Source organism: Pollachius pollachius (assembly GCF_949987615.1).
Source record: "Pollachius pollachius genome assembly, chromosome: 10".
NCBI classification, from domain to species: Eukaryota; Metazoa; Chordata; class Actinopteri; order Gadiformes; family Gadidae; genus Pollachius; species Pollachius pollachius.
The window spans coordinates 9,453,734-9,476,852 of record NC_136943.1 but is presented as its reverse complement, the minus strand read 5'-3'; the positions used below and the strand labels follow the sequence as shown (position 1 = coordinate 9,476,852).

At 44.9% G+C, this 23,119-nt stretch overlaps 1 protein-coding gene across 3 annotated transcripts in view; it reads left to right on the top strand.

Annotated features, from left to right (window-relative positions):
* fgf13a (fibroblast growth factor 13a) overlaps nt 1–23,119 on the top strand; it is a gene marked incomplete at both ends in the record, with an annotated part of 81,315 nt that overhangs the window by 45,331 nt on the left and 12,865 nt on the right. Inside the window, 3 exons of one of the 3 annotated variants that reach the window (XM_079744264.1) lie at nt 9,693–9,723; nt 15,342–15,452; nt 19,918–20,021. In XM_079744264.1, the coding sequence (XP_079600390.1) occupies nt 9,693–9,723; nt 15,342–15,452; nt 19,918–20,021 (246 nt within the window). Of the gene's footprint in view, nt 1–9,692; nt 9,724–12,017; nt 12,211–15,341; nt 15,453–19,917; nt 20,022–23,119 lie in introns of those variants that run through there. The other 2 variants (XM_079744265.1, XM_079744263.1) reach the window with 2 other exon arrangements.

Below are 23,119 nucleotides of genomic sequence, written 5' to 3'. Positions count from 1 at the left end.
GGCATGAAACAAAATTTCCTGAATATTAGGGTTTGAGGAGGTAGTTAACTAAGGAGCTCATTCCGACTGGCGTTCTCAAACTGCATTATACTGCCCGTCCGTCAGCGAGTTTCAGGCCTCCAAGGGATATTGTAAGTGTAGTGAATACATCGCTACAGAAGGAGGTATTCATAAATAATGCATCAGCCTTATGAAGTGGTACTCTTCCATGTGTCAAACTTCAGCCCCCTTGTGATTTTTGCATTGTATTCACTGTTGACTTATCCTTGACGGAGGTTGAAAATATGTTGTCCATCACCACTTGGTACTTATGGATACTGGGAGGAGTCCAGATAAATTAATAGGGCTATATTTATGCAAATATATTCACACGCACACAAAGTGTATGTGTGTGTGTGTGTGTGTCTGTATGTGCCTGTGTCTGTGCATATGTTTGTGTGTATGTGTGGGTGTGTTTGTGTGTGTGTGTGTATTTGTGAGAGTCTGCGGTTGTGTTTATTTTAATGCTTCGTAAGACCTTGGGCCTTATGGCAGTCATTAGCGCTTGTGGTAGCTGCTAATCCAGTTGCTACTCATATAATTACACAGCCCCACACACACCACACCAGGTCACCCAGCCAAACTGACAGCTGTCTGCTGCTGATTCTCCGAATATACGGCGACACACAGATCCAAATTGATTTTGTCTTTCAAATCTTTAAACAGTGAACTCAGGAAAGATCTGAATAGAGAATCAAACTTGCTTAATTCACCCACGTATAAACATGATTCTCTGCCATATTTCATGGTGTTCTGTGTGCATCGGCTGTGCGCCTCACCACAGAGACAAGCAGTGACTCAGGACACAGCATAACCCCCAGACGGTGGTCCCGCCTCCATTCCGTGGGCTCATGTGAGGACTGTACCATGTTGTGTATGATGTCATGGTTCCCAGGCAGACTTTGAGCCAGTGCTGCTGACCCTACACAAGTAACGGCGTCTCGTAGTTGACACACATCACTTTCTGGCGGTCAAATCCGTGGTACATCTGTCCCTGTTCATGTCTTTTTTTCTGTGTCTTTGGATGAACCTTAGATGTGTTGCACTACAGCTGAGCTTGTAGTTGACAGAGAGACACCCTGGACCTATGGTTAGCATTGCAGATCTTTATTATTATTCGATTCATAATCATCTTATTATGTGTTCATGTCACACATGTCGTCATTTTGAGAGCTCCTTTTTTAGTGAGAAACTACTAATCTTCTTTAGAACCTGTTCAAATGTTTACATTTTCTCGGGCATGATAACTATTATCCATGTTCTTTTTATATTACGAAGGCACAAATGATCATTTCCATTTTTTCAATGGTCGAAAGCAATTCCACTGAAATATAATTTTAAATTATTTATGAAACACAGTCAAAACCTCCTCTAATCCAAGATGAAGTCAAAAGTAATAGAAAGAGGCAACATGCAACATACTGCAAACAAAAATTGTTACCCTCACTCACTCACTCGTTCACTTAGTCACATACACACATTTTCCGGTTAAGCTTGAGCAGGTGTGTGCAGGGGTGATACATTTCGCGGTGCTAGAGGGCCGAACCAGCATCTAGACTAAGCTTCTAAAATATAAAAAGGCCTTAATATTTTACTTTTGCTTTAAGTATACACTTCACGGCACAGTGCCTGGGCCTTGAAAACTAGACCGAAGGGGTAGAGCTACACCTTGTTTCGTCTTACGTTAGGGTGCTATTCTAATGTTTCTTACCGTGGTCTCCTCCTCGTGGGCCTCACCCTCCTCCTCCTCCTCCTCTTCCTCCTCCTCCCCCTCCTCATACACTCCCCCCCCTTCAATCCACTTCCTCCACCACCACCTCCTCCGCCACCACCTCCTTCACCCCCCACTCCTCCTCCCACCCCTTCTCCCCACCTCCTCCTCCCACTCCTCCACCTCCTCCTCCAACCTGTGCCTGCCGCCAGCGCCGACCACTATGCTAAGACATCCATCGTCGTCGTGTTACCGTTGATTCTACCAGGCAGCTAGTCGACGGCGCGACACTGAGTGCCAGTCTGTGCGCGTGAGGCTCTGTGTCTGTGTGTGCCCGTGTGTGTGCGTGTGCTCCGAGTTTAGCTCACATGACCTAATAGTGACTCATCTCCGTCCACTATCAACTCACGGCTACTCCTGTCAGGGAGGTTTGAAGCTTTTGGAATATGGCTTAAGGGCGGGGTTTAAGACAAACAGCCAAAACGATTCCCATGTCAATCAGCAATCAACATAATCACGCGGAAGTAATTACTTCATTGATTCGCATTGGCGTTCCTGTAAAGCCAATCATTCCAGACAGCCTCACGGGGCAAGTTATTTCGAGCGCCTGGTCTCTGGATAGTGGTTAACATCAGGGCCTACAATGTCCCTGAGGCCAGGCAGGAGGAGGCAAGGGGAGGAGGGGGGTGTTGAAGGGGTTGGAGGGAGAAGAGAGTTGTTGGAGGGGCTGCTACACAGGAGACGTGTCATACAAGGCTAGTGTAGATGTGGAGCTAGCAGTCTATTCTTTTTTTGAATTCTCATAACGGATCATAATTGACAATAAAAGATTATGTTGTCCAAGAATAGAATTGTCTTCTCCATTTGGTCGACCGAGTGGAAAAACAAAGAAAAGTGCATTTAAGCGCTTGAGGATTGGAGCTGGCAGTGTCGAACAAACAGAGTCCTGGCTGTGACCTAATGTTCCCCCGCGTCAGCCCGTTGGGGCGTTTATTTAATGTCACCAGACATTCAGCATGAAGCAGGTGGCGTCTGGGACGGCGTCTGTACCTCGAACCCCGCTTCCGTCTCCCTTTTGATTCAGGCCTCTTTGAGCGCAGTGCTCAGACTGGCATCACTTCACTGCGCGTCTATTTCTGATGGCTGCTGCTGGTAAAATTAGCCAAAAAAGGCACTTAATTAAAAAACACACATTTATGTTCCTCTTCCAGCAAGATCTTGGCCTCCGTTCGCTTCTAGTTGTCAATAGATGCCACATGGCGCCTCTCGGTGGTGACGTTATGAGGAAGTGTGGATGTGTGGTAGTTAGGGTTGGAGAGTGTGCACTGTGTGTGTGCGGTGACCAGAAAAGAGGACAGGATGCAGATGGGAGGGTTTTGACATGTGATGCGATCCATATTGCCACGCTACCTCTTATTGAGGCATCGTCCATGACTTGCGTGTTCGGCAGTTGCGATCATCCCTTCTGGCCAAGAAAAGAAAGGAGGATACGTACCCTAATCCTCAAATGATTTATCTTTCATCTGCCTCCTGTCCTGGTGACGACAACCCTGTGGATGCTGTCAGATAACAATCGTTTAGATACTCACTATCCCATTTGGCAGCGTGTGTTTGTGTGTGTGTGTGTGTGTGTGTGTGTGTGTCTGTGTGTTTGTGTGTATGTGCTTGTCTGTGTGTCTGTGTGTATGTGCTTGTGTCAGTTTGTGTGTATGTATGTGTGTAATTTTGTGTGTGTGTGAATCAGTTTTTGTGTGTGTGTGTGTGTGTGTGTGTTTGTGTGCGGTTGACTATAGCTTTCTCCCTTGTTTGTATAAAACTCAACGAAGTATACTCCCATGTTTATATGTGTGTGCAGGGTGCTATGCTATCATTGAAAGGAGCAGTAGGGCCTGTTGAACATGTTAGTGTTTCTGGTCTATTACATATCATCCTCATTCTACAGGGTTCGGTGTATTGCTTTACCTGATTGTTTCTGTTTTCCTCAGTGAGAACACACATTATCAAACCATCATTACCGTCTTTCCTGGCTTCACTAAACCTCCCTTACCAATATACATAATTACTATTTTATATGATATATATATGAATCAAAATCCCTTTGTTGTGCCAACTTTGCTTAAGAGCAGTGTTGTGTGTGCGAGAATCAAATGTAAACAACAGCAATAAAGCTCTATGGTCTTAATGATAAGACCCTTGGTAAAGCTCTTCTCACTCTTATTGTGTCCACAAACTCTGTACTGACTATACTAACGCATGTTGATTCCAAAAGGCGAAAGGGCCATTACACTATTGTTTATATTTGTGGAAAGAGCACAGTCATTCTAAATGCTCTTCAACAGAATCGGTACAACAAAATCATTTTGCCAAATCTTATCGGTGACGTTAGTTCAAGTGAAGCCAGGACAGACAGTGACGTCGCTTGATCGCTCAGACTGAGTCTCGTCAAAATATTGTGCTGTTGGGGGAACATGTTGACACATAACCCTTCAGAACGTGGGTTGTTAAGTTTCTAAATTTTAGGTTAGCCTTGCTTTACATGTGACCTCCTGCACAGCTGTCACTCACAGTGTCAGCCACAATGCCTCCCACCTTACTGTGTTCCCTTTCAGTACCCACAATCCCCGGGGGATATCACGACGCTGTTATGACCATGATGATCCACGCACACACACACACGCGTGCATACGCGCGTCACTTCTGTCAGTGACGTCTGCAAAATCATACTCCGCTGACGTGTTTTCACCATTGTTACATAACGGTTATTAAACAGGGTCCAATTATTCGCCTCTGATCAGGGAAACGACCGATGAAGACGATGTAAGCAATTTTATTAATAAACAAATCGGATCCAAGATTTAGAGCCGAGGGGTGTGCTGTGTTTCTGTGTGTGTTCTCTTACTATTTCCTCATTTAGAAGATAATTTCATCCAAAGCAACCTTCCCTGATTCATTATGCATGCATGTGGACGACAGGAGTTTAGCATTCTACCTGGTGCTTCATGTACCTTCATGATTCTATACGTGTGTGTGCTTAGCGTGTGGTGTTCTGCATTGTTCGTGTGTGCCCTGCATGGCTCTATGTGTCATACTGATGGGCCGGCCTCCCTGGCTCAGCATTAGTCATTCAGAGCATGCGAGCCAAGCCATTTCACACTCCGCTTGGATCCTTTGATTGAGGTTGTGTTACATGGTTACAAGCCAGGTAGTCATAACAGACACACACACACACACACACACACACACACACACACACACAAAGCATGCGCACACACACGCACACACATTCGGTGTCCTTTCTTTGCGTTAACCTAAATAGAATATATTTTTGTTCAAAGTTGTCTTACTTTAAAGTATGTTTATTGTACCTCATGGCCTTTGTAGTCAATGGATTTTTCATTCACGTGTTGAGCTAAAAAAATATATTTAATTGCCATTGCTATGATTAATTGATTGTTGTTGATATTGGATCACCCCCCTCCCTCCCGGCACACACAGACGGACACACCCGTTCATTATTTATTTGTACGCAGAGGGAAATGTCTCCCCACATACAAATACATTTTCTCTTGCAAAGACATTCATTAGCAAGCATTCCAATGTTGGCTCAAGTCATGAAGGAAAGCACAAAAAAAAGAAGGAAAGAATTAACTAAACTACTGAACATGTGGCGTCAGTTAAATTGACTTGGCAAGAGGAACATTGGATGAGTATTTTGTCTTCAGCAGCCATCTTTTGTAGAACAACAACAACCAAAACAACCTAAAATAAAATGTCTGTCATGGCAGACGCTCAGCTTCTGGAATCACTTCAGTGAGAATGATTCACAACCTTTATCCTTCCTGGATGACTAATGGACATGCAATTACTTTATCTCCTAGACAAAAAAACAAACTGGCAGAAAGCGAGACAGCCGACTTTGAAGTGTGTGAAAACAAAATCTGTTTTTACAAAAGGTTAGAGGTTGGAATATAATTACTACACTCTGTCACACTTCACTATTTCCCCCGTCTGAAACTGAATCATAGTCTACACAGATGAAACAACGACAGGGCTGGACTTTTTCCATTGACTGTCTAACTTTCCTCAACAACTTATACTTAGAAATGATCAATTGTCCCACCATTAGACCCTTTCTAAGGATCACAAGGTTCACACAGAAGTCCAGTGGGGCCGGAGACACCGACAGGCCCGCGAGCAGCTGAGATGAACGACAGCACAATCAATGGGGAAGGACTCAGCTTCGGCTGAGACATTGTGTCTGGGTCAGAGAGAGTCCACTCACAGTTTTAAACTAATGATGAGCCATGGGGATGGAGACCTGCCTTCCAGCTATCTTTCCAGCCTAGACTCACAGTTTCTTCCTTCAATTGCGACACGTTCCAGCTACCTTGCTCGGCATGGCTATAGGTGCATCGCAACGCAGTGCAGACAGACAAGACAAATGGACTGACAGACACACGGACAGACAGACAGCAGGACAGACTGGGGTATGAGCAGCAGTCTCATGTGTGCTGCAATCCATGCTCCCCGCCGACTCCACTTAGCTCGGAGGAGCCTTGGATGGCTAGAGGGGGGAAGGGCGGCGGTTGGTGGGGGCGGGGAGAGTGGGAGCAGTGGGAGGTATTTCACACCCAACCCCCCATCCTCTTCCTGTCTCCACTGCTCTCGCTCCCTTTTTCTCTCCATCGCTCCATCTCTCTGTCTCTCTCTCTCTGTCTCTGTCTCTCTCTCTCTCTCTCTCTCTCTCTCTCGCTCTCTCTCTCTCTCTCTCTCTCTCTCTGTTTCTCGCTCCACGACGCACGCACACACGCCCTCCTACGTGTGTGCCGTCGCCATGGCAACACGTGCCGTTGTGTGCTGCGCAGCTCGGGGGGGGCCTTAGCGTTCGCTGGGAGATGATGATGATGATGATGATGTGGTGGAAGAAGGACACGGTGCTACTGACCGGTGTACCGCACAATAGCGCACACAGTGGCAACATATGTTGGTCAACTGGTGCAATAGGGTGGATTGGTGGAGCGCCCCCTACTCTTGGCCGTTTGGGTGTAGTTGTCCTGATTGGGTTTGGAGGCTATGCCTCCATGTGTTTTTGCTTTTGTGTTGTCTCTTCTTAATTTGACGGTTGCCATCGTCAGTGTACTGATCATGTATTTGCCTATGGGCGTCTTCACATATCTTTGATCTCCAGTTTCGACACTCTATTAATTACCGATTGGCAAGGTCAAGTTTGCCGTAGAGTCATCGCTTTCCCCTGGTAAAAACTTAGAATGGTCTAAATTTAGAAAAAGCATGAAAATCATGGCAGTGGGTTACCGGCACGGCCGCAAGCTGTTATGAAGAAGGGACACTGTTAATTGTTTGGTTATACCTCATGAAGCAAAGGTCAGTGTGCTGTTCATCCTTGACAGTACACATATTCTCGTTGTCCTCTTTTCCCCCATGAGGTGCTGCCCTCTAGTGGCCAGAGACGCCCACAACAGCAGGGTTCTTTCCTCTTTTTAACGGCAGGATAATTATCCAAACTGGTGAAGTGATGAAACTAGAACTGATGGCTATGCGCACTGTAATCACAGTTTGATGGAGAGTATAGTAATAAGTATATTATTATATTTTTGCGTGCGTGACCTGTTCATTTGGAAATGGTAGCAATAGATGGTGTTTACTTTAGCAGTCTATGTTAATACGGCTAGAGCAGACTCACATTCTGGGCTCTCCGACGCAAATGGTGAATCTCTCTCTCTCTCTGTCTCTCTCTCTGTCTCTCTCTCTCTGTCTCTCTCTCTCTGTCTCTCTCTCTCTGTCTCACTCTCTCTCACTCTCTCTCACTCTCTCTCACTCTCTCTCACTCTCTCCCTCCCCATGGTGATAGTGATGAACCGGCAGCAGGCCCAGCAGGGGGTTCGATCTCTGTGTCTGGGGGCCCGGAGGGAGGGACGGGAGTGACGGGGAGAGTGATGGGCGATCGAGGGCTGAGCAACCTGTGTTACCATGGAGACATTTGTTCATTAGGGGCGTTTTGCTTGCACTGTGTGCACACGTGGCACGTCACACATTTACATTTAGCATTGCACACACAAGGCTTTATGTAGCCGGTATGCAAAGCCAAGGACACCTTTTCTATCACGGTATGGGGGAACAGGGCTGCATGAGTGGGTAGGATCAGTCTGTTTGCAGAGCTGTTTACCCATCTGTCCTCCATGACGGATCACAGTTCAGGAACATAGAACTTTGGTGTTGATGTAGTTGCAGATCATCCACTGTTTGATTAGTGCCACATGTTTTAATGGATTTGGTTCAATTACATTATTTACAGAAAAATGATAAGGCTGTTGAAAGTAAGTGCATATAAGGGTTTACCTTATAAACGCTTTCGTTAAAGGGTTTTTCATATTAGCCCTTCTATCTTTAATCACCACCTTAACGATCAAAGTTGAGCCTGTTATCTGTCTGTTATGAAACCCCCGCAGATCTTTACCTTATCCTATAGTGATATATAAAGATCTTGTTTTACAAAGAAACCTTCTCCAGCCGCCTCAATTAAATCCTGTGATTCCATAGAACTCTCATAAAAGAGCGTTGACATCACTGAAGGTCAGACATGAGTAGCGGAGCACCTATAGACCGAAGCACTTTATCACATTATGTAGTCTGATCTGGAGCATATTAGATCTGTGTGATGGAGTTAGGCTTGTGTCAAAAAGCAATGGTTGATATCGGATAATTTAAATCATCTGGCTCGCATCCGTAATACTATACCACGCCAGATCGATATACAGGAATATCGAGCACTCGAACAAATAAATCTTCTGTTTCTGTGTTATGTTTCTGACCTTGGCCGTACAAACGCAAGATAAGGACAGTACAGAGACTGGCCGTGTTTGTGAGGTTAGAGGGATGGATTACTCGAAGTCAAGGCCTGCAGCACAATCAATCGTCACTATTTTGTTAGTAATATATATCGTGGATGTATTAATTAATGCGTTGGTTCCTTTTAAATTGATTTATTAGTTGATTTCTTCTTAAAAATATGTATGCGTTTGTAAGCATTGTATGCGTCAGTGCTTCAGACTGCCTGCCGCCTTTCACGGTGCATTCCCGCCATCTAGCGGCCAAACATGCAAACAATCAATTCATCATCATTACCTCCGCAAACCCTGAGATTTTCGAACCATTTGCTAAATGCTTTTTTTATTGTAATTATTATAATTGTTTTTTTCATATTTGGTGTTCGTTACATAAACACCGTGCACACGTAGACTATTCCTCTGTTTATCATTAGCAGGCCACCAACCAAACATGGGAATATAATTAATATCTGCTGTGAAGATAAACAAAGACGCTTGTTTGCTCAAGAGCCAGGCAAGCAAACGTGTGGTTCGTAAAATAACACATCCTACATGTTTAGAAAGAAAAACCTTGTTATCTAAAAGCCAGAATGAATGCACGTTGTCCTTCCAGTAAGTCGATATTTATTTTTTCAGTGGAAAATAGAAAGGCCTGCATAACCCGTTTACCCGATGCATTATCGTCTCATTTTACATGATTTCTGTAACATGAGCGCCAAGTCTTCTCCGTCCCACAAGACACAAAGCACAATCTCCGCCCATGCGATTTCCACCACTTTTCTCCATCACTTTTCTTCAGTATTGCCCACTGAACCAGCAGTGTCCTCGCCCCATAGCATATGGTTAGGATCCACAGCCCACTGGATGAATGTTTAATGAGCGTTTGAGTAGTCATAATGGAACATCGCTAATGTCCTTTAATGATCTTCCTGTGTGGCCCCTCCTCAGAGCTTCCTCCACTACGCCCAGGACCGTTTCTTCTCTCTTTCTTTGACAAATGTTTTGAACTTTCTCGCGTCTCACGACTATTCGCTTTTACTTCAACGTCCCGGGACTAGTCTGTGCGTACCCAGATCGGGCTCTGCTTCGGAATGATCATGAGCTTCCCCCTCCGAAAGTCCGTATCAGGTAGGCAGCAGTCGATTTGCTCTATCACAGTGTTCTATTGTTTATACTGATTAGGTAATTTATTATATAAAATTATTTATTTTCGCAATATTTTCGTCTGATTGTAGGCACTGTAGCTCTGCACATACAGAGTTTATTTCTTCATCGCATCTCATGGCGGGACAGAGCTATTTCGTTCATCTTGACTTTGAACTGTCTCTGAGCTCTCCATGGTGCTGAATTCCCTATCGCTCCAGCAGGATTCCTGCTGAGGCGAGCGCTAACTTTGAGGCGACGCTGTTCTGAAATGTGTATTTTTTTCTGGTACTTTTAAAGTGTTTTTGTTTCAGAACAATTTCTCAGAAGATTAAATTAATTTATTGAAAGGAAATGCACTTTTTTTTAACGTAGACCTATGCGAACAGGAATTACCCAATAGTAAACCTACTTTATTGTGCGTTAGGATATTTCAACCCTACTCATGGCCATTCATATGACAATTGTATTCAGGGAATATCCAGGCTTGAATCATTTGTCGAACGCGTGTAATTTGAAAGATCATTAAAAATGGTTCTGAACAAACAGTTCCATCCCATACCTGTAGATGGCAGTAGAGGGGCGCTGTGCCCGAGCAGCAGGAGGCAGGACCAGAGAAGGGTGTGAGGGGACTGCTTTCTACATCGGCCACAACGTGCCATTCGTCAGCACCTTACCTCAGTGGAGGTACTGCTGGCGTGTAGAAACCATACCGTTTCCGCAGGATCATCAGGGCAGTTATAGTATATGTATATATGTAGGCCTATGTGTATTAATGTTATAGTATATGTATGGGCATGCTATTTGTTTAAAATATGTAAAGACATGACGACCAAGTAGGACCAAACTTGGTCTCCTTTATGGACACCCCAGACGAATATTACTAACTTTAAAAAACCTTGAGTGACTTAAAGTCTGCGTGTAAAGGTGAGAGGGGCTAACAGGGACACACCAAGGTAAACAAACCATAAAACATTTGAAAATGAAAATAAACATAGACAGGGTTGGGGGTCTGAGTTTAGGTTTGCGTGCGTTCAAAGCAACAGAACCCAGATAGCGCAAATCTTGGAATCCACCCATAACAACTTCAGAAAAATATTGATAAGTAGACATGTTTTGGTGTTTATAATATAGAGATGTTGGTTCACAAAACAAGAGCTTTGGCCATATCGACCTAACCGTTTTTTACCGACCCACTTGAAGAAAATAATTGAGGCTATCTCGCTCTTCATTTCCCTCTCGTTTGTTTCTTGGTCGCAATCTGCCTTCATCCATCCTCTCTCCCACTCTCCCTCTCCTCTCTCACTACCTCACATTCTTTATTCTGAGATGTGGCTCACGGTGGATGTTTCAAACTTTTTTTTAGTTCACAGCACAGATAACAGGCATCTACACAGCAAATAGGTCTCATCCTCTCGTGCTGTCGGCTCCCTCCAACACAACTCATCACTCCTCCCACCTCCCTCCTCGCGCCGCAACGGGTTCTGGGTGGGAAGCGGTGCAGCTGAAACTGCGCTTTCCTCCTGCCGGCGCGCGACTCCCGCCTCTGAAGCGACGCACCTCACACCGCGCGTGGCTTTGCTTCAGTAGAAAAAAAAAAAAAAAGCGGGAGAAAAAAAGAAGAGCGGCATTCTCCGCAGTGATTCTCTCGTCCGATCTGCCGCCTGCCTTTAAAAGCTTGTCAGCAGCGGATAGAGCAGGGCTTTCACTCGTGAGAGCAGGCTGAAAGCATCGCGTATATACGTTGGCGAACAGGTGTGTTTGGATGGACTTTTTACTGCGACGTGTACGATAACCTGCAGGTCTGACTTTTCGTGGGTTCACGTCAAGAAAGGATCACGTTATAAAAAAGGTTTCCGGAGGATAACAACTGAAAACTTGCGTCTCAGCAATGTTGCTACCAACATAAGGGAGCCGGGGGGACAACTCCGTGGAGCAGTAGAGTGGAACATTTGTGCCTTTTTATTTTTTATTGCGAATTATCCTACTTCTCTCTCCCCCTCCCCTACGAAGAACCACAACCCTAGTTGCGAAAATCGATCAAAAACAACCCAACATGAAATCGATGGAAGGCGCATGCATGACTTCAAAGCAACATACCGACGTGTAGAGCTATCTGCTTTCGTCTGCTACGTTTATTATTTATTATTTCTTGTTTTGTTTTTTCAACCACTGGACATTTGGGTTTTTTCCTCGAATACGAGTTTCGTCATTCAGGCGAGTTTTTCTTTTCATTTGAACATTAGTCTGGAACTTGTGTCCAGACCACCGCCAAACTGGCCATGGCTGCAGCAATTGCCAGCTCCCTCATCCGGCAGAAAAGGCAGGCGAGGGAGCGGGAGAAAACCAATGCCTGCCGCTGTGTTAGCAGTCCGAATAAGGCCAAGGGAGCTTCTGAGAAGCCCAGTCGCTTGAGCGTCTTTTCCCGCGTCAAACTCTTTGGCTCCAAGAAGAGGAGGCGGCGGAGGCCAGGTCTGTTCTGCGGTAGACGATCGTTATGTTATATTGTGTTTGTTTTCACTAAGTCTACAAACTAATTCTTTGATTGAATCAAACCACTAGAGGTTTGATTATTCTGGCCTTTTTTGTGTTGAAAGAAAAATAAGATACTACAGAGGGAAATTATGTAGGTAGGATCATAGGCAAGGCTTATATACATTTGGATGTAGAGCGATATCATTCATTGAATTGCACTGTAGAAGATTTGCAAAAAACATACAAATGGAAGCATTTAAACCATTTCTCAGGAACTTTCAAGGAACAAAAGTGGATCATTGGACACTGCCAAAGTTTATCTGAGGTATGTTTGACCGGCCATACAATACCACAAAATATATTTTAGCTTCAATATTATTTACCAGTTTCAAATTGTAGCATTTCAAAAGCCACCATTTCGTCCCTGAAAGCAGGAGTTACTTGAACTTCCAAGCGGAAAAGAAAACATGAATAAATGAGTAGGGTGGCTTTTATTTTCTGGGTAAGTGCCATAGGACCAGTCAGGCATCTTTCTCTGGGGTCTGCACAGCACAGGATGAGAGAAGCTCCTGGCTATTTGGACAACCCACTTTTATTCAAAGCATCTTACTATTTTCAAATACTGTGAGTGCATTCAGTCTTAGCACGGGTGGACTGTGTGGTAATCATACCCTTAAATTGTAGCCCTTGTAATGCGTTCCTTAACCAGTGGAGCTAGACTGGACATAATGTTTTTCTCATTCATATGAATAGTGTGATGTATAAACAGAACATCAAAGTCCATGGTAACCGTGCAGCGGGAAATTGCTAAAAAAATGAAATATATTTATCATATACTTCATTTACTTAGCTGTTTGTGACTGAAAATTGAAAAATGTCCCCTGGTAGTCAAGAACAGGACTGTGAGAACGGGTCTACTCGAGTTATTACCATCCAGTTGCCATGTTTTCCCGGCTTTGTTGTGGGAGGCAGGTGTACATCTGGGGCTATTTCTAAGGTCTACATGTATAGAATGCTGCTGATTCACCCTGTGACTCCTCTACACTCTCCTTCTCCCTCCCCCTTTACCTCCCCAACCCTGTGGCTCCTACACACACTCCTTACTCCCCCATTACTGTCCCCATGGAGGAAGCCACCAGGGAATAGGAGTGTCTCCGTGTGTGTGTGTGTGTGAATGTGTTTGTGTGTGTGAGCGAAAAAAAAGAGTGTCTATGTTTCTGTGTGTCTGTCTGTTTGGGGTGAGAGGGGGATAGTGTGTGTTTTGTGAGTTTTGTGCATGTTTCTGTGGATGTGTGTTTCGGTGTGTGCCTTTGTGTGTGTGTGGGTGTGTGTGTGCGCACGACTGTGTGTGTCTTACATAACACACCGTGTAATGCCACACTTCACACTCCAGCAGGAAAAGTGGTTGGGTGTGGTGGTGAGAAGGTGTCATCTAATCAAATATTCTGCGTGTGTGTGCACTAAGTCCATGTGTGTGCATACTATAGGCACATGCTTGCGTGTCTCCACACACACACACACACACCATGCACTCACACATTATGAAAGACCCCGCCCATCCTTCCCTTTGTTCTTCTATTGTTCAAATCCACAGTGAGCGTTTTTGCACGTCTCAGCGTTAACCGGCGCGACCATGGAAGCACAGTGCGTTTTTTTTAAAGCGTTCCGTGCTTTTTAATAAAATGCAAACGTCACATCTCTGAAAGGTTTGTGGGCGTCTGCACGGGATGTACACTATCTGGGGGGGGGAGTAGACCTTAAAGGAAAAGGTCTGTTTAGGCGAGCGTCAAGGCGAGCTGTGCATTCACGAGGTAACCCGAGAGTGGATTCAGCAGCCCTCAGCGCGGCATCGCTGACAGCGACGTGTCACGTGACCAGGGAGTGGCGCTCGCTCCAGCATCACGTGGGTTCCAGACGTCTTGGGGGCTGTTTTCCTTCTGCGACAAGCTGACGCAGCCTCAACTGTTTGTTTGTTTCATTAGACGCTTATTACTTTTTCCAATACGGTTGTTATTTAATGATCATTTCGTGCCAGCGTTTGTCCTTGCCACACCCAGAGAGTTGTGTGGATTCCTTGACGAATGAAAGCACATTTCCTCCTCTCATATGTGTCTTTTTTGAACTGCTGCCTCTGCCTCCCAATTAAAAGTAGAAGCATTTATTCTGTAGTAGGGATGTAACGGTTACAGGTGTAACGGTAAACCCTGATAAAAATGTTGTCAATAACAGTTACCGTTTTCATGTCAAATAAAATGATTATCTCGGTGGATAACCTCGCCCACGGTGTGGAAACCGTGTGCTTAAATCCTTCCCAGCGCTTCATCCGAGTCTCTTGAAGTTGCCGCGCAGGAGCACTGTGTAGCCCACCATGATGTTTTTAAGTTTCTTGAAGTTGGAATAATGGCGGAAGGAGGAGACGACAGCGCTCAAGACATCCATCAGCCTTCTAATAGGGATTTTTGGCAAAAATGCTATTCAATATTCGCTGAATGATATTCGAAAATTGGTCAATCAAGAACCCCCCACGCACACACACACGCACGCACGCACGCACACACCTCGGATACACGCACACACAATGACACAGGGAGAGGCTTTTATGATTTGTATGAATTCTGTTAATTTCACCAACTGCGCCATAAACATTCAACATCAAAATTATTTCAACGTGGGCTTAGGCAGATAGGCATACATGTGCCGAAAACAGATCGCTATTTATTTATTTATTTATTTTACTGAACACAGCCTGAGACCAGACTAAGTCTGAAGTATGGGCATATTTTGGGTACTTAAAAATACCGCGATAACACTGAAAACCGGGATAATTTTGGTCACAATAACCGTGAGGTTAAATTTTCTTACCGTTACATCCTTATTCTGTAGCATTATGTGTAAAAATGAGTTTACATTTATTAATTTTACAGGAACATGTTTAGAAGCTGTTGATGTGATGAGGATTGACATGCAAATAAAGCTTATTCACTGAAACAAATGATGACCTGAAAGGTCTCTGGTTCCTGGTAAGACGTGACTCATGTCTTAACGGTCGTGACTCCAGAGATGTATCACTGACCACTTGTTTTGCTCTGTTCTGTGTGTGTGTGTGTGTGTGTGTGTCCGCTTCGCAGAACCCCAACTGAAGGGCATCGTGACGAAGCTCTACAGTCGCCAGGGCTTCCACTTACAGCTACAGGCGGATGGAACCATCGATGGGACAAAAGAGGAAGACAATGGCTACAGTGAGTATTTCTCTGCACTCCCTTCCTCCATCTCTGTTGTGCCTCACGCGGAGGCTGCTGTCACCGGCGGTGGCGTCCAGACATGGACCCCATCATTTGTTAAACAAACCAAATAGCTATTTATAGATGGTCAGTCGCTCCACTGACTCTTAATGAACTGCGTAACACAAATAGATTGTGTTTTGTTTCGAGATAATGAATGCAGATTCACTTAGTCTAAATTTATTTCTGATAATTTGACTCAGACTGCGAATAAACAAATAAGCAATATGTTTGAGTTATATATCAGGACATCTGCAGTATGTAACCCTCGCAAGAAATAAATAAACTAGACAAATAGATACACAGGTCTCTTAAACATCCAGTGAACACAATGTTTGTGTAGAGGAAGCTGTTATCACGTAGCATGTTGCAGATAGTAGTGTGTTTTCTAACCATTAGCCAGAGAACAGAAATGACCGTTATTTCTGTAAATCCTCAGATCTCAATTGTGATTGGTGCATCCGTAGGGTCCCTGTAGTTTGTAGGGTTCTCTTGTATCATAGGGTTCTCTTCAGAGCGTCAGTAGGGTTCTCTTCAGGGTTCTCTTCAGAACGTCTGTAGGTTCAGTGCGTCTGTAGAGTTTTCTCTTGTGCGTCCGTGGGGTTCTTTTAAGGGTTCTCTTCTGAACGTCTGTAGGTTCAGTGCGTCCGTGGGGTTCTCTTCAGGGTTCTCTTCAGAGCGTCCGTAGGGTTCTCTTCAGGGTTCTCTTCAGAGCATCCGTAGGGTTCGCCTTAGCCTCACTCACATGCAGAGGGAATCTATAGCAGCCTGAACGCCATTGTTGAGCAGCTTCTTTGATCTCCTAAAATCCCTCTATAGTAAGAAGGACTTTGTTTTTATCTGCTCATTGAAACTTGACCCCCGCCCCGCCTCCCCCTCTATAATTTCATTACATCGCTACATCTCAACTAATCGCTACATCCCCCGTCTTTGTTTTCCAATGGACGGATTAAAGGGGGACATCATTGCAGGAGGCGGAGCACACAGGCCTCACACGCCGGATGCATCCCAAACGGGCCCACGCAAAAAAGACTCTCGGGCCAGGATGTGGATGCATATTAAATGCAGTTACAACCTTAATCCGCCTCTTCCAGGTTGCTGTTCACCCCAAAGCCGGTCTAGTGTGTTAACAGCAGAGCCCCCCCACGTGTCTGCTTCTCAGGAGCCGGCCCCACCACACAGCCCGCTTGTGTGGACAGCTACTTCTGGAAACACGATCCCGCCCCGTCGACACAAGATCCGCGGCCCGACCCGAAACCGCATATCCCATAGTAGCCATGTGCAGGGGAAACGCAGTGATCACGTTACAGTGCTCAAACGCGGATTTGGACCCTCGTTGAGGGTGGGATGGAACGATTCACTCGTATAAGGAAATGGAAGGGCTTCGAGTTTAACATTGTGTCTTTAAAGCCGCTGTAAATCTACTAGGTTCCTGTACGATGTAAAAAGTGAAGTGCCTTAATGTTCGTATTCCAACATTTGAGTATGAATAAACGTCCCTAGATATTAGCCAAGGTTTGTTGAAAGTCATTCATCATTCGTTCATCTTACCAGCGCTATTATTAGGATTGTGTGGGCGTGTCCGCAGCATCTCACCAGCCACACCTCTGATGGGGCTGAAGGAGTATCTATTATCACCCCGTCAGACGGTGCAGGACTGCAGGCGTACAGGCAGTTCATCCCGGTGTCTATCGTTGTTTGCAAGACTCACGGGTACTTGAAACAAGCCCCCCAAGGTAGCTCTCTCTTGAGACGGCGTACCCCCCTTCCGGGATGGCTGAGTGTGCCGTAGATGTGTAGTCCACAGGGTCCTCGGCGCTTTTGATGACTTCATTCAACACGGATGACGCAGACGGGAGAGCCTTGGTTTGGATGGCAAAGAAAACCCTTCAGACTGATGACTTACAATGTGGCATGTAGGAATTCATTGGTTCTGATGATATGGGACAATCCAGATAAAGACGGATGAAATCAAGACAATATATGGCATGTACTGAATACATGCCACATAAACACTCTTCCTTTCATGCAAAAAAATAAAAGAATGTAATACACATGATTTGCGCGCGCGCACACACACACACACACACGCACACACACACACACACACACACACACACACACACACACACACATACACACACACACACACACACAGACACAGACACAAACACACAGGTAGGACCTCATGACATACTTTAGTAAGCAAGCAAGCCTGCCCCTGGTAGGCCTGTGCTGAAATGTTGAGATCAGTACGGCATAACGTCTTCTCTGGTTCGTTTTAGCTTCTTTCTCATGAAAGAAGATGAAATTAAAGAGGTCTGTCGAAAGAAGAGGAGACAGAACGAGGCTCTTTGCAGTCTCCAAAAATAGCGTTGTTAGGTGCAGGGTGCGCTTGTCTCCATGGTGATGGCAGTGCTGCGCTCTTCCGGTTAGCTAGTGTGTTGTGGTGGTGGTGGTGGTGGTGTTGCTGGGAGAGGATCTACTCAGACGCACGCCTGTACATAGAGGTGGGGGGGAGGGGGGGGGGGGTGGTTGGCAGGGTAGCTGCTCTTCAGAGAGCTCAGGTGTTTCTTGGAAACAAGAAGTAATGAGTTTCCCCCCTTCAGAGATCCCTGTCTGCACCCAACCGGTAATCCCTCTGAAATGAAGTGGAGGGGGCAGCTATGACTATATATAAGCCCTTAGGGCTCTTATATAGTGGTACTTTTTCACCTGTCCCAAAGTCAGGTAAATAGCCGATCCTATCTTGAAAAGAGCCCAGTGTCGCTGCGAGCGTTGGGGAATAATGTGAGCTCATCTTCCTCTCTCCGAGGGACCCTTTGCCCTGTGGCCCCTCAAGAGAGATGAGCTCACGTTGTACTGCTTCCTGTAGTCAGGCACCATCCTCATGGGGTATTAGGAGGAAAGAATAGAGGGAGAAATAGCGAAGATAAGAAGAAGCCATACAATGGGAATCTTCTTAGGCAGCAGTACCACTGAAGTGACAACGTAACAGAGAGAGCCAGGGAGAGAGTGAGAGAGATATGTGGTTGGGCATGGAGGAGTTATAAGCACTGCTGCTGAGTGCAGAATATGCTAGCTGTGGCTGTTAACTCTAGCGCGCCAAATTAAATATGCATCCCTTTCGCTGTTGCTAAAAACAAAAGCCTGACTAAAGAGCGAGACAGGCACAATTTGAGCCCCTTAGAGCAGGAGAGAGAGGCCATCAAACCTCGTCTGTAGTGCACTTGACTGAGGGGAGAAGGTGGGGTGGGGGGGGGCTGGGATTCATTGGTTAAACGAATTACCACAGTCGTTGACAAGCTGTGACTCACAGCGAATGTGAATGGAGCTCTATGGCACCAGAGGGTGAGTCACTCCTTACTCGGCTATTGGCCATATAAAGGAGGATCATCGATGTCTATGTGTGGGTTTGCATGCATTTACATTAAGCCATCTTGCAGAGGCTTCCATCCATAGCGACTTACTGGTGAGGCTGAGAATAAGCACGCAATTAAAAATAGACTAACTACAAAAATATTGCGCATGGCTTTAGTGACCTCAATGGCAATTATTTTGTGCACGGCGAAACGGATGACTAATAGAAAGTGAATCATGGCATTCAACAGGGAGACCCCAGCGCTCCACAGGATTAATGCATTGCAGCCACAACCGCTAGGTGCAGAATCGAGTGGAGAATTACCAGTCGAAGGTCCTCATCCGTTCTCGGTCAAATCACTCGGATGTTGACCTACGCTGAACGTTGGTAGCGCTGAAATAGCGCCACAGCCATAGATACAACACTTTATTATTACACTTTTATGTAATTAACGTCACGGAATCTGAACTCTGCGCCTGTGTGGATAAATCTGTAAGTGGGTCATTAAGTGCTTCCGGTACTTGGCACACCATTCTTTACTGGGATGCTGTGGTTGTAAAATATATCTGTTAATCGATTGAACGTTTTTCGTTTGCAAATCCGTTCCTAATTTCCCTTTTAAAGCATGGTGATCGGTTTTCACGTGATATGACTTTCTTTGTGGGAGAACGAATAGGAAGTCAGTCTCTCTCTCTCCCTATAGCTATCTCTCCATCTCCTATCTACTCGATCACGACAGAGAATGTCAACAGAGAGTCAACTTCTTCGCCTGTCGGTGTGTGAATGGTGCAACTGTGAAACAGGGCTGTGGTGGGTGGATCTAGGTTCCCAGGCAGGGTACAGCCCAGCGGGGCCTCTGTTTGCATCAGGCCCCAGGATGTATTCCACTCTTCTTCCACAGCCAGCCATGGCACATTTGCTGTGCATCCACAACTAACTCTCTCTGATTCCACTGAGCTGCCGATGCACTGTATGTGTTGTACTGGTGCGCTCTTCCTACTGTGACGTTGAACATTGGATTATTCTTGACTGTTTCTTCCCCTTGTGTTCCTTTTTCAACAGCCATTTTCAACCTTATACCCGTGGGGCTACGAGTGGTGGCCATTCAGGGCGTTCAGACCAAACTCTACCTGGCCATGAACAGTGAAGGCTTCCTATACACATCAGTAAGTCTCTTCTACTTCCTGGTGTGTTTGCACATCTATGTGAGTGTGCACGTGTGGTGTGTTTGTGTGCACACCTGTCTGTACCTGCCGTGAACCGCGAAGGCTTCCTATACACATCAGTAAGTCTCTTCTTCCTAGTGTGTGGGGACACGTGTGTGAGTGTGCCAGGGAGTGTATGAGCGTGTGTTTGCACGTGTGTGTGTAGTCTGTGGGCGGGGTGGCCTGAGCCACCACAACCCCGCCTTCTGTCTACCTGTGGCTGACCTTCCAATGCGACAGATAACGGCCAAAGCAATGGTTGTTTGGCAGACATCTGAGTTGCTATGGTGATGTAAGGCCTGGGTGCCAGTGGCTACACTATGTGGGCTGAATTATGCCGTGGAATACTTTTGCTTTCTGCGCCCGAGTATGGGAACGAGAGAGAGAGAGAGAGAGAGAGAGAGAGAAATAGAGATGGAGAGAGAGAGAGAGATAGGGAGAGAGTGTGAGAGAGAGAGAGAGAGGGAGAGAGAGAGACAGAGAGAGAGAGAACAAAATAGAGATGGAAAGAGAGAGATAGGGAGAGAGTGTGAGAGAGAGAGAGAGAGAGAGACAGAGAGAGAGAGAGAGAGAGAGAGAGAGAGAGACAGAGAGAGACAGAGAGAGAGAGGGAGAGACCACTTACAATGCTGGATAATCAACTGGTGCTCCAGTGTCGTAATGTTGTTCACCATAATCTGAAAGAGAGAGATGAGAGGGAGTGTTTCTGTTATCCGTCGATTTTCACTACCTACATGAAGCGATAACAATATGTTTTTTGCAGATGGGTGCTCCCTCTGTATCTTTGATTACAAGTGAAAATACATTAATTAATCAGCCGACTGACTTCAAAACTTCCTGTCGAAATGTCATCGTCTCAATGTGTAGCAGCCGTCACTGACATAACAGAGTGGCTGTTGTTGCTCTATTATCTGTCAACACACACTTGACAGATGATACCAAATTATCGAATCCAGTCCACAACCAGAGGCCATTGCAAGATATCATATTTTGCTCTCTGTCTGATTCCGTCTCCTGTCTAGCAGGCTGATGTGATAGACAGGGCGGTACCACTTCATTCATTCATTCATTCATTCATTCATTCAAACATTCCTTGTGTTGAATTAACCCTAATTAAGTATCTATATCAAAATATTATTTATTTTATCTTTACGATTATAATGATTATATTGATGCGGATGATGCTGAATCATATTACTGTTAGTATAAGTTGTTATTGTAGTAGCAGTAGTAGTAGTAGTAGTCATTGTATTTGTAGCAGTGTTTTAAGCATATTTATTTACATATACCATGCATACATAACCCATATCCATATTTATAACATAAGCCTAATTAATGCCCTGAAATTAACCCGAGACCGGATTAAAGAATCCAAGACTGCCAACTGCTATCCTCCATCTGCAGAAGCATAGTGTTAATGAGCGCTAGCGAAGGTTGGAGAATACTTTCAAGGCAGTTGCAAAGCACGCCTGAGGGAATCGCTGGAGATATTGTAAATAAAAAGTAGATTCAATCTTACAAGCTCACACTTCACCCACATCTTCTCTCCCCTTCTGCACATGAACACACATAAACACGCACGCGTTCCCGCAGCCACTAGCACACACACATGCTTCAGTTTTCCAGTGCCTTTAAGGTTCTGATCATGGCAGTCACTAATTAACGATATGCTGCAGTTTCTTTTTCTAAATTCATATGACACATCTGTAGCGAGCTGTCTATAGCGGGCAGTTTCTGTTATTGTATTCTTGGTAGGCTGAAGACACACGATAAGCTTTATAAAATGCTAAACTTTTTCCTGTAAATGCGTTGACTGGCTGCTCCTCACAAGAGTGAATGTAATTACGACTTGAATTTAAGCATTTTACTTTTAACAATGCAGTGTTTTGACTGGTTCATCGTTATTTCCTCCAACAATGCTGGTTTAAGCCTGAATGGCTACCATTAAAAGTAGATGGCGCTTTTGTACTTTTATACATGAGGCTAATCGAAATAATTTCTCGATTCAATGGATGTGTTAATCGGCTGGATCTTTATCTTGCTTATAGTCTTAAAAGTGGCTTTGCAGTCTGTCCCATAATAACAAGGCAGATTTACGAAACCTGCTTATTCTCATAGTCCTCAAGTCCTCATGTGCACAATGAGGAAAACCCTCACCATAAATTAAAGAAAAACAAGGATTACATAATCACTAAAAGCTATCATACTAGCTGATAGGAAACGTACATAACTATGTCCTGTACAATGCCCTGAAACAGACCCCTATACTGATATGCAATACAAACAGGAGGGTTTATCTTTTAATCTGCCTCATTCATTATGTGATTTCCTTTCCTTGGTGTGTAAGCTTTATGTCTTAACGCAGTGTTAACCTTTGGTCAAATGCCCCAGGATGAAACCACAGTCCACTTAAATGTTGTTTAGATGCAGCTGTACATGATAAACTTTAAAAAAAATAAGTCATCCCTGAGAACGGAGCTGAGAGGGGCGTTCATTTGACAATTTCAGAATTAAAGGTTGACTCTAATGGGGGCGCGTTGAATCTATGAAAGGGCTTTAAGGGGACGTTGGATCATCATGAGGGACACTAAGGGAGGAAAAGGAGGCAGAATTAAAGAATGCTTGCAATTCTTTTACCTGCCTGTATGCATATATGTGTGTATGTTTGTGTGTGTGTGGTGTGTCTGTTTGTGTGTCTGTGTGTGTGTCATTGTGTGTGTGTGTGCGCGCATTAACCATTGAAGGAATTATATATCTTCTCAGTTAGACTTCTTTGTTATTTATTATTTATAACTACTTTATTATCAATTGCGTATAGTTTAATAAATCCAAAACAAATACCTCAATTCTGATGGCAGACAAGCTCACATCGCGGTCAACGGGACATTTCACTTCCCTTTGCATCATATTTGTTTTGACCAGTCAGGTTGCTGGACCAATCTCTGTGCGAGTAATTGGCAAAACACGCTAGCAGTCGTTAACTGCAACAAAGGATCTGAAAAGGTTTCCATTCAACATCTTGTTCATTGGTCACTGTAGAAATACACTTACACTTCTGA